Source organism: Lepisma saccharinum, chromosome 25 (genome assembly GCF_977018435.1).
Source record: "Lepisma saccharinum chromosome 25, izLepSacc3.1, whole genome shotgun sequence".
NCBI classification, from domain to species: domain Eukaryota; kingdom Metazoa; phylum Arthropoda; class Insecta; order Zygentoma; family Lepismatidae; genus Lepisma; species Lepisma saccharinum.
In genome coordinates, this window is record NC_139253.1 from 4,314,737 (window position 1) to 4,327,066 (window position 12,330).

General features: G+C 39.9%; 2 protein-coding genes across 3 annotated transcripts in view; both read right to left on the reverse strand.

Moving 5' to 3' along the window:
* The window catches only part of LOC145978667 (klaroid protein-like), a 28,462-nt gene extending 20,585 nt beyond the window's left edge, over positions 1–7,877 (reverse strand). The window contains exons 1-5 of one of the 2 annotated variants that reach the window (XM_083111437.1): positions 7,774–7,877; positions 6,515–6,646; positions 5,540–5,703; positions 4,172–4,274; positions 1,102–1,227 (exon numbers count right to left, since the gene is read on the reverse strand). In XM_083111437.1, the coding sequence (XP_082967563.1) occupies positions 1,102–1,227; positions 4,172–4,274; positions 5,540–5,703; positions 6,515–6,560 (439 nt within the window). In that variant the 5' untranslated portion in view covers positions 6,561–6,646; positions 7,774–7,877. Of the gene's footprint in view, positions 1–1,101; positions 1,228–4,171; positions 4,275–5,527; positions 5,704–6,514; positions 6,647–7,773 lie in introns of both variants that reach the window. The other variant, XM_083111436.1, reaches the window with a different exon arrangement.
* Positions 7,878–8,635: 758 nt separating this feature from the next.
* Positions 8,636–10,087, reverse strand: LOC145978994 (uncharacterized). Its single transcript, XM_083112053.1, has one exon. The coding sequence runs from the start codon at positions 10,085–10,087 to the stop codon at positions 8,681–8,683; it is 1,407 nt and encodes a 468-aa protein (XP_082968179.1). The 3' UTR covers positions 8,636–8,680.
* Between the last annotated feature and the right edge of the window lie 2,243 nt (positions 10,088–12,330).

Consider the following 12,330-nt stretch of genomic DNA (forward strand, 5'->3'; position numbering starts at 1 on the left):
ATTTCAGAAATATCTTCTTTGTGTTCGAAATCAACCTGTCCACTTCAGCAGTCAATCATGCACAAGAAATGTTAACCGAAGGCAATATCCTAACTCAGCATGAAATACTTTTTTCTCACACTTTTCTCCTTCAGCAATGTTGAAACATGCGTGAGTTCAATATTACTTAAATAAGGCGAAAATTATTCACGTAATAAACGGAAGAAAAATAAATGCCAATATTTTTTTTAAAAAAAATGGTCAAATGTCATTGAAAAAGGCAGAAAAAGGCATTATAATTAAAAAATAGGCAGTGGGGTCCCAAATAGGCAAAATAGGCAAAATGAAAAGGCTTCTAAAACATTCGAAACAACATAAAAAACGTATATCCGGAAAAGATTTATCAATATATGCAGTAAATAAAAAGATGCATTTTGCCAAACTTCCGGGCTCTAGTCATGACATATTTTCTTCCCATTTTCAAACTTTCACAATGCATAGAGAGAAAACATATGAAGTTTTGAAAGAAATGAAAATGGCTATTTTACGCTTCTTTTTTTTTTCAATATCGACAAATCACTTTTTCTTTGCAGTGGCTAACATCATGTTCATTGATTGAGTTTATTTTGCTATGCTTTTCTGCCCCTTTTGGCTACGGATGTTGGTAAGATTAGATTGGGGAAAGGATAACCACAAGCATGCATGGACGACAAAACAACACGAGTCTCACGGAAGATTATACTGGCTGAGTCCAGACGCCAGAGCCTCGCTAGTCTGCCAAATGCAGTCCAGGGTGTACTACTTGGAAAGGGAGGTTGACATTTGTGTGTGCTCAGGAAGGATCACCCCTAAATCATGAATGTGGCCACATCGACAATTTGCAAGCAATTGAAGAATATTTTCACAAGCAAAAAATAAATATGTCAGTAGTTCTTTGCGCTTGTGATGAAACTGTATCTCGACTAATTCCCATTGTGGCTTATCTGCTGCCGAATTGTCTTGAATTTTCTGACACTGTAAAGTCCAGTGTTTCCAAGACTTCATAATGTATATTGTATTTTTGTATGCTGCGTTGTTCTCGATAGTTATAAATACAAGTGACTTGAGACCTTATAGCCTTACCTAGAGACTGCAAGGCGTAGTCAGCCTCGCCTATTTTGTCCGCATCGTACTTCCGAATGTAGTCGCCTATCAACTTCTCCACGTCACCTAAGAGATTCTGTCCTGGCCCACACTGCTTCTGAAGTACTGTAAAGATAGATGAGACTATAGCCTAGGAAACAGAATTAAAATATATTATTTATCAGTCAGTGGCGTATTAATGATTTATTTCGGGTGGAGGGACTAAGTTTATAATGTTTTATATCTATACAAATATGTCTCTCTGGATTTCGAACCACATCTTTTGCATTGACGTATCTCAGAACATGCGTAACACATGAGTATAAATTTACAAAATGCCGATGTTTGGGAGTGGTTAAATAGCGTGCTAAGACTCAAAGGATCCCGGGTTCGAATTCCATCCTGGGCATGGGTGTTTCTTCATTAATGCCATCATATCATGGCTCATTCTCATCTTCACGATTACCCAAAATTGGTAGAAAAGCGACGCTAAACAACAAAAATGAAATCTAATCAAATTTTACAAAATAAGAATTTCTGAGTCAGCTAGTGACATAAACATACGTAATATTCTGGAGGGTTTCAGAAGCTTTTCAAAGGGCGTATGGCCGACAGCACCCCTGCTTCAACTTACAACTTAAAATGAGAAAACTTAAATCTCTTCAGTCATTCTCTAATAAACAAGCAATATATACCGTATAAACTTTGTATTAAAATGTCGAAAGCATTTTTTTTATGAACAAGTATCCGCCTCACACTTAAGGCAGCTTTCAGAGCGAAGCGACGGACGAGCGACACATGCCTCTTGGAAACCAACCTTCAGAAATAAATAGAATCGAATCGAAGCGTTGCGACAAAAATCCTAAATTAGGTTTGCTTTAATATGGGACATCTTTATAGTTGCTTTAATAAGCTTTTTTCGTCTTTCTATTTCGAGACTCCAGACAACTGGAGACCTGTCTTGAGAGGCTGAAACGAGATCGAGATGAAACAGACAAAGTCTCTCCGCGGCTAGGTACTGTAACGATTACAAAAACAATAGTAATAAAAAGAGCTAAGATTTTAATGCACGAACCACAAACAAATTATCTAAGATTTCTTAAACGCTCTTACGTGTTCATGTCAACAATGGTGAATTAACAATATACGTAGATTGTCAAAGCGAAGCGATTATCCATTGTCTCTTAGAAAAGACTTGAACATTGAAAAGCTCCTTTGCATCTTTATCGATAAGTGTACTTGAAGAAAACTATGATGCCAGCTTGCAAATCCCGTAGTAGTTCTCTAGTAGAAAAAAAACCCTCAGACAAAACACCAGCAATTGAATTTGAATTTTGAATTTGATTTTAAAATTTTGGGTGCGTCAGCATTTAGGCCATTTTACACCCTTCACATTATACGGGTCCAGCCTCTTACCGTTACAAATAACAACTCTAACGTTGCATAACTAAAATCTCAAAATATTCTGACTTCCGTTAAAAGCTGAGGCTGAAAAGGAGCACTCAGCACACATAAGGACAAAGAAACAAGACAACACACAGAATTATACTGGCCATAGGGTAAGTCGCCAGATCCTCGTTTGTCTGCAACATGCAGTCCAGGGTGTACTACGTGGAAGTGAGGTTGAGACAGTGCCGGATCTACAAGCCGCAAGACCCCGCAGTGCGGGGGGCCCCTCAGCCATTGACAGAGTAGAGGGTTCGTATTTGCGTATGTAAAAAATAAACTTAGTTACTCAGGGGTACAGAAACTAATACAATATATACAGGTAAAGGTAAAGTTCCTTGTGCATATAGGACCGTGCCATGAAGGCACTTTTAGGGTATTTGGGGGAAGGGCCAAAATATTTTCGATGCTGGCCATCTTGCAGGTGATGTGCGGCCACCTTTATCTCCCCTTGCCCCACCCCCAATCCTGGGGACCATTTCATTTGAGGCTGGGTGGGCCCTAGAGCCGCTTTATGCGCGGATTAAGCCGGAAAATGCCGACCTTAGATGATCCAACCCAGGTTTCCCGCGTGACAGTCAGACTAAAATCAAGTCAGGCTAGAATTTTACGAGAAATGCTGTGTTGAAGATTTCTTCAACCTCTCTTTAATCAGGAAATAGTTATGACTGCATGATTGTATCAAATGTATAATTTTCCAGGTGTGAGAAAACAGTGTCATATACATATCACAGCACCCATTTTCCTATTTAAAAATTTTGAGTTGAATTCAATATGGCGGACGTCCGCTTGGAACACACAAATGTGGTTCCCCCTAAGTCTAACATGTTTCTAGCATGACCAATTGTACCCAGCTTAACTCCTCTACTTTCTAGAGGGGGCGATAAGGTACTTTTGAATCACTCTCTAGACCTTTATATGTGACTATGTCAACATGAGATCAAGAATTACACACGCATGTAATGTGTATGTATTATATAGTATAATATATATTATGTATGTATCTATGCATATAAATATATATATATTAAATATATATAGTGTGTGTGTTTGTGTGTGTAAAGGTAGGAAGGTAGAGGGGGGCCTTTGGTAATATTTTGCGGGGGGGGGGGGGGCAAGATTTGTAGATCCGGCATTGGGTTGACAGTTGGGTGTACTACGAGAAACATCACACCTTCCAGCCCCATCAGCAATTGGACACGGCGTACTAAACTCTTCATTTTTGTTCCAAACAAGAATCATTTTCTTGACTACTTCCTTTCTCACTTTCCCATGGACGTTTACTAAGTCACTTCCAACTTTTTCGTTAGGTCTCTCTCTCCCAGAAGGAAGGATTTGCCAGATTTGATGGTGCTCTTAAACTTTCGTACTGGCAAGTAACAAATGGATTGCTTTTTAAGAAATTTAAAAAAAAATCCACTAAAAACCTTCTCTCATGAAAACATAAAAAGCAAGAAAATACTTAAAAATTGTTTTAAAAAATGCACTAAAATTGCCATGAAAACCCCTGAATATGCGATTTCCAGCAAGATCTACAAAGATGTTTTGTTTCGCTTTGTTATGAAACCCATGAACATGGCTAACCTAGCTTTAGTAATAAAATAGAAGTATAACATTTACGTACTCTTTTGCACGTCAGCGTTTTCGCTCAGCTGCTTGAACATTTGCTCAATAAACCGTTTCCTCACGCACTCCTTAGGGTTCCCCTCTTTGCAACCACTCTCCGGCTGAAAGAAAGGAAATAAAAAACAACAACTAAATCAATGATTTTCAACTTACTTCATCGTCACTTTATAGCCCCTGAGGTATATTCCCGCCAAAATGTCCCGCCTCTAGTAAGCGCGCCAGCCGAAGGGCCACACAGAGACTCGGCAATACGTAGCTGAATCTGGTTGGCTAGTTAAGTCACGTGGGCGCTATTACGTCAAAACATTTTGGCGGGAACAGAACAAGGTAATTAGAATTCAATGCTAATTGAACTTTATCTAGTGCATTTGCTACTTACAAATGTTATAACACTACGTTACGTGAGAGCATGTATTCTCTAATCTTGAGATGAACATTTTTTGCCGGTGTGGTGGATGCAACCTATCCACATATTCCCTTTCTTCGTCATTTTCGTATTTCACTATCTTTTTATTTTCTACAAATCCTTCGTCAATTCTGTACTATCCGGATATTCGAATTCTACACATATTCAGATTATCCGGAATATTTGAAAATTTGAAACCCGGATATCCGTTATCCGATATTTGTGTTTTAACTGTGGATTTTATGGCTTGATGTTGAATAGTATGCTTCTTAATGCTTTCCTACTTCTGAATGTTTCCCTAAATCGAGAATTTAAACCAATCCTCCTTTTCTGTTCTGCTAACTTTGCATATCTCCCTGGGTTCCAGAATAATACAAGTAGTTTCTTAGGAATTTAAGTATGCTAGTAATCAAGGGATCCTGAGTTTGATTCCCGGTGGAAGAACATTGCACAGCGATTTGCATACTACTCTAAATTTTAGATCCAGTCGCGATTAGTCTATCTGGACACAAAGTGGAACTAAAAGAAACTTTGTAAAGAGATTCATATCTTTTATATACTTAATTGTGTCTGTGTGTGAAATTATGAACTGTATACATTTTAAAATTATTTTTCATTCCTTTTGTTTTTATTTTTATACTTTAATAGTAAATGAGATGTGAGAAATAGATTATAACCTTAACGTTGCCATGTATTTCAAAGCGGAAATAAATAAATTAAATAAATTACCATGATATATTTATATATACCGTATATACACATACAGTGGCGGCGATTAGCCTCGGTATGTCTTGTCTACCAAGAGGAAGAAAACTGTCCTCCCCTCGCCCCTAATTTTGGCGCCCAATCGCCGCTAGTGTATATATACACTTTCAAAGTTGCATTCTTTCATATGTTTATATATTCTGTGCCCTTATCTGCCTATGTTTCTGACTTTACTGCTTGGACCAGTATATGCACCTGTAGGAGCTTCATTATCTCCTCGTTTATCCTGTACTTTGGTGGGCAAAGCGTCAAGGCGGCGACCTCATTCTGTAGCACCTTTATCTGCGTGCTCAAGAGTTCCTCGTCCTTGGACTTTTGGTATACCCCAGGAAGCTGGAAGTACGGTACGACCAGGTAGCCTGCAAGGAACAAATTTCTTAATCAATCTTGCAACCAACAAGGGAAGCTCCTTAGGTACGCAAAGCAAGGATTCATTTTTGGAAAGGCAGAAGGAACAGTTTGTGTCCAGCCAGACGCGAAGACCCGAAACTGCTTCTCCTTCCACCGACCTCCCGCGGTAAGTTGGGGAAAAAGGTGTCTGTGCGTTGGATGGTTGTAGGAGGAAAAGAAAATTTAGCATTACGCTTATGGGAGTATTGTTTTACTTGTTATATTAGGAATATCAAACTTCTGATGGCGGAGAAAAACACATGAATAAAAGAGGACAGGTGAAAGATTTGATTGCTTACATCAATAAGTTATCCAAATAGCAATTGAAACACTATAACAATAATGAATCACGTAATGAAGACACTATTATAAGAGTTTGCATGAGGTATGATTCCACAAGATCCTCACTCTCATCTTCAGGATATTTCCGTCTGTAAACTGAGGTAAATATGGCCTTTGTGTACATCAAAATTTCAACTATTCATCATTCATCACCCATCATCACGATTAATCTGGAAGGCTAGAGAAAGAATACAACATAACTAAAATACAATGCTGTACATATTGAGTATAATAATGATGCGCCTCTTTCTTTTGTTGATATATCAACGCGTACAATATAGTACAAGTAATGACTATTTTTTCTCCTTGACAGGAAGACCAACTTTGGTGGTAAAAGCTATATATTGGCAACACTGAGAGGCAATCCTGAGAAATGATAGAGGAGCAGTGGACCGCCGTTATGAAGACAATGACTACAATGATAAATATTTAACTTACTGATGGCAGATATAACAACAATGCAGCCGATTAATGTTGAGATCATTTTCCTTAGACGATTCTCGCTTTGAAGACCATGTGAAGTAATAAGCACTAAGGAAGCAACTCCTCGTATGCTACTATAGTACAAATCTGCAAGTACAAAAGAATCAAATGGCTTTTAATGTGTGTTATTACGAATTGGTAGAATCGTGAATTTTCCTTGTAAGAGAAAAGCATTTCTTCTTTTTGAAGGCAAATTGTCAATTGTTCAGATAACGTCTTAACGTTGCGATAAAAATAAATATTCCTTTTAAAATGCGAAATGCTGCTTTAGAAGCGAACAAAATGAGGAAAACTCAATTTTCAAATTTCATATTATCATACAATTTCTCCCCTTTCATTAGGAAAATAAAATTCGAGTTTATGTAAGTTTGTTCGTAATCATTGGTAAGGTAGTTACATTTCAGTTTGAATAAGTGTTGAAATTACAAAAATTGGTAAACAAAAGTCAACATAACATCTCTCAAATGGATAGACCGAAAGGAGTTCCACAAAGGTGCAGAGATAACACTGTCGACTTTTAATCGAGAGGTCCAGGGTTCGATCCCTAGTGGAAGTACAAAACAGGCAGACAGGAAAAAAATATGCATGTACACTCATGGGCAATAAAAATGTGCCACCTACATCCTGAAACACTCGCTTCCCTGCAAGGCGTCACGTGTGTTGCCTATTTTTACGGCGAAAAGTGGATTTTTAATAGCAAATTTTCAATGGCAACTTCTACCAGCGGCATGTATTAGTATGTCAGTTCGTCATATTTGTTGTTTTCGTTCTGGTGAAAATCTAAATTATTTAACCACTAAAACTTTCCTCTACAAGGAATCGAACCCTAGACCCCTTGATTACAAGGTGACAGTATTAGAGTTCGAGATGCACCGATAGATAACAGAAATTGTTAGACATGTACACCTATCGCTATTAATTGTGTTACAATTAGCTATCTAGAATTTACTACATCAGTAAGATTTTTCCAATTTTATAAGTACAGTTGTACACTAACCATTTTATTCTTGCGATAAATATGTAATGTTAATTTGCCATGTTATTTCTAGTTCTTTTATCGACTGTCCATAAAGTAAATAAAGAAACAAGAATAAAAATTAGGAAAAGCGAAATTATAAATAAATCTAGCGTCGCTTAACATTTATTCAGTTAGTATGTTTAACGTATATTATTGCTCTTCAAGAAGTATTTTTTTACATTTGGTACAAACTTACAACTTTCTCCTGCTTTATCCTGTTATCATCATTTTAAATATTCAGCCAAAATTAGTTTCAAAATCGAAAGAGTAATCATAAAAAAAAGCAATTCTCACGTGTTGTTACTAAGATTACAGTGTTCTTGGCACACCAAGGTTTCGCCATATATGTACGAGCTTGTCCATTGGCTGCTACAAATACGTCATTCTGTGCTACGTTTCTGTCATCAATAAATTTAGGACAGAACAACACCCACCTCTACTTCTCTCCCTCTCTCTGTCTTTATGGGCGAATGAATATGTGTGTTTGTGTCTGTGTGTGTGTGTGTGACCCAGAAGATTCGTTCCACAGACACAAAAACAACATTCTTGACCATTCTTCATTTCCTTCCAATCTATCTTATGAAGTTCTCTTACTTTTCAGAGGTCCCGGGTTCGAGACCCGCCGGAGGCACATAATGACTCCAATCTTGCTTTAAACAGTAGGTCCGGTTCAGATTAGCTCTCTGTGCATAAAGTGAACTTAAACAAGAACTTAAACAAACTCTTATCTTCAGATTTCCCAACCAACACTACAAATTCTGCTGACTCTGTTTCGGAATCTGTGGAGCATGGCCGCGCGTAGCGGAAGAGAAGGGGAGAAAGCGAGTGGGTGGAGCAAAGCAGTACCCGTTGCTGCAAACGGCTGGTAGTTGCAGCTGCTTCTTCCTCTCCGTGCACGCACTTCACTCGTAACGCGTTCATTGGTCGAGTTCTCTCGAGTCACTACTTGCGCACAGACTTGTTTTCGTTCACGTGCTCCAGAGATTCCCAGGACAGAGTGTACTTCTTTTGACTTGTTGCTTTTGGAATTTCATCTTTATTTTTATCATTGACTGCTATGCGCTACATTGGATTCTGTCTGATTTCTTTCCAACAACGACAATCTAGCTGTCTTCATTCACATTGTTAGTCGGGTAGTGCTTGCGAAGGAAGTTGAACATGGCGCTTCTTGGACTTCGTGTTTTACCTTGAACCTGAGCAGCTTCGAGAATTCTGGGGTGTTGGATATTTTCTTGCATCTTCAGTTCCTTCTTTACAAGCTGGTCTTTCATTCCTCTCAAGCTTTCGCACCGAGCTGTTGGATCTCTCACGGGTTTAGCGTCGTCAACAGAGTGCACCACTTTCAACTGGTACTGCGATGACTGGGTTTTCGAGACGGGGCAGTCGATCTTCAGCTCCAAGATGAGGTCGCAAGTGCGGGATTGCTGCTCGTCTCCGAGGAAACCGAGGATCTTCCTCGGTGTTTCTGTGGAGCTCTCGGGAGCCAAGGACTGCAGAGCGAACGGCAGCAGCTGATTGGTGCAGTGGAGATCAACATGCACCTTCATCCCCATCGTGGGCGTGTCCTTGTCCAAATCGCTGGAGGACGTCTGGCTGCAGCGACGGTAGACGAAGGACTTCTGCCCGCACTTGGCTGCCCCGGAGTAGTCAGAGGAGAGTGGGATGATGAGTTGGGTCCTTCCAAGAGCCGACTCCTGCTGGAGGAACTGGTCCTCAAGGAAAGACTCATTGCTCCAGGCGACCAGGCATCTCAGACACTTCATGACTGTCCTCAGCTCGTCGTCAACCGGAGTCTCGATACCAGCGCCGCTTTCGCAAACGAACCAGCTATCTTTGAACTCGTACTCCGCGGAGAAGTGACACGAGCCGGTATCAAAACTCCAATCGGCCCTCTTCTCTGACACCAAGTAACAGTCCAGGAGGTCCACCACTTTGGTACTCAGAGAAGAGACATTGCGGACGCCGGTCTCGATGTTGCTTTCGAAGAAACACACGAAGGCCTCGTTCAATTGGCTCAGGTCACATAAGTTGATGGGATGAAGATCTTGCTCTTTTGTGGTCTTGTCCTTGATAAGGTTGATGTAGTCGTGAAACCTCTCCAGAACTTGAACTGGGAAAAAACAGCAGAGTCTGCTTCTCACGTACCTCCAGCAAACTGCCCGTAACAATCTCACCTCAGACTGCAAGATCTGCAACAGGTGGCGCCGTCTTAGGACCACAACCAAGTCTTCTCCATGAGCCCCTTCCACTATTTTGGTAGCAGCTTGAAATTCTTCGCGAATGATCTTCCTCAAGTTATTGAAGCTTGCCTCCAGAACATTGTGTGCAACGTCTCTGAACTTGCGACACACGAGGCGCGCCTTTGCCACGGTCTGGAAGTCAACGAATTCCAGAATGCGTTCCAGAAGCTCTGGAGGCAAGGACAAGAACGCACTGGATTCTGGAGGCGCTGCACTTGCGCTGTTTTCCACCTCCAGCGTGTTCTCGGATTTACTGAAGCCGGGCCCCATGTTGTTTTGGAGCCTTGGGCAGTCTCTTTGGATACGTAAACTTCTATTGTTTCTAGCATTGACTGCGGCGGCGAGTGTTGTGCTTGCTTTGCGTACAGTGGCGTAACTAACGTTTCGGGTCAACTTTCAGGTAGCGCCTTCACTCTTCAATTTCTACAACCATAGGCGCAGACTCCATGGGGCTTGGTGGGGGGTGCTCGATCCACCCCCCAATGTTAACGATGTGGGAGCAGAGCCCCTCAAATAATTTTGCTTAAGAGTATCTAATGTATTATTTTGCTTCTCTTATAAAGTTTACTCTGAATTGTGCCACATGAACTTAACTTTAAATACACATTTGAAATGTTCTGTTCTTGAACTTTCTTAGACCGCGGACTCCCTTCAGAGATCATTCCCCACAGTTGAAGAACCAATGTCTAGACCATCAACTTTGGGGGGCTGAGGCCGCTAAACCTTCAACTTTGGGAGGGGGGGGGGGCTATGACCAGATACAGCAAAACACAGTATAATTGCGAGTATTGTTAACACTTTTACTAAAAAGAGTTTCAAAAGAAGATGTGCATGAACTAGGAGAGCGGATGGGACGTCCGGGCTACAAATGGCTCTTACATGACATTCAGAACGAGATCATTGATATATAAGGGAGATTTGTTTTGCGCTCCGTGGTAGCAGATATTAAAAGTCGGGAATATTTTGCTATTGTGGTTGACAAAACATGTGACATATCCATCCGTGAACAATTGACATTCTGATTTGAACTGTAAATGGAAATCTTAATATTTTTGAGGAATTCATGGACTTGTACGAGATTCCGAACACTGACGCCAAAACTTAAAAAAGGGAGGGAGTGAGTCATTCAACAATTTATTTTAGTGATCGGAGCCCCCCAATAATTTTGACAAGTCGGCGCCCCTGTCTACAACTTAAATTTTGTTACGTCTCCGGATAAAAGTATGAAATCTCTTCTAGAGATTGCTGGGTTTAATTAATAGTCTCAGTTAATATATTTAACACTTTATTAACCGTAATTGTCTAAACTAGAAACTAGTTAGCACTCGCGACTCAACACGTTTAAAGGACACTTTAACTAACAATCTTACAATGCACATGCCTTGCAAAGTCGAATCCTTCATTTAAATTCCAGCTGCTATTTTCGATAGATTAGAAAACAGTAAATAATCACAAGATTACTCGCCAATAACTCTTGGAAAAACACAAACTTAGACTTACTTTCTAATGTCCTCTTTATTTTCTGGTACCATATAACATATCTTTCCCATCGTTACCAACCCACTTATTTTAGTGGAGTTGCCAACCTCGCACAGAAAAATTATCATACCTAAACGTGTGATAACACTAGAAATCTTCTTTGACCACACAGGTCTGTGTTATACAATGACAGAATAACACTGGGTGAAACGAACATGTACATAAATTAAACAAAGAAATAATATATCTTTTGGTACGGCATAATTTGGGTCGTTGCGATTTTGTTCACTTTATCCTTCACCTCGCCAATTCCTGATTATTTTAGAAATGTAAACAAAATGCAATATAATGAAACAAAATTCACAATATTGATGCTAACTCCGTCTCACTTTTGCCGCAAATACACCAATTTTTAGTTAACTTAACATGACTTTTTCCACTACCTTGTCCGGGTCAAGGGCGCACTTTTGTTAGAGCAACACAAGAGTGGTCAAGGAAGGTCCACACTAAATTTTTTCAACGTTGAATCTCAGTGGTGGTACAACACCGATAAATGGTTGCATTAAACACCACTGAGGTTAAACGTTGACCAAATGTGGTGTAGAGCTTCTGTTTTTTCAGTGCAGGCACCACAATGTAAACATTTCACTTTTACTCTTCAGGGGTTCTGGGTTCGGATCCAGCACTGGGCATGGGTGTACATTGTGAGTGTCCCTTTATCAAATCATCACTCATCTTCATCTTCGCGATTACCCAAAAGTGGCAGAAAAGCGAAGTAAAATAAATCAATGATTCATATTTCTCTTTCCTTCTCGTTGTCTCTTTCTATTTCTTGCTCTCTGTCTTATCTGTTTTCCTTTTTTTCTCTGTGGGTTAGTATCGTTTTTTTAATCGACATTCTTCCTCTTTCTCTGTCTGTCTTCTGCAACGTCCATCGGTTGTACACCAGTCGTCAGAAAGTTAGTCCGCTACTCTTTTAGTCGGGAACATAATAATCTTTGCAAAGCATCAGGGCTTGCTGGGTAGAAAAGAAG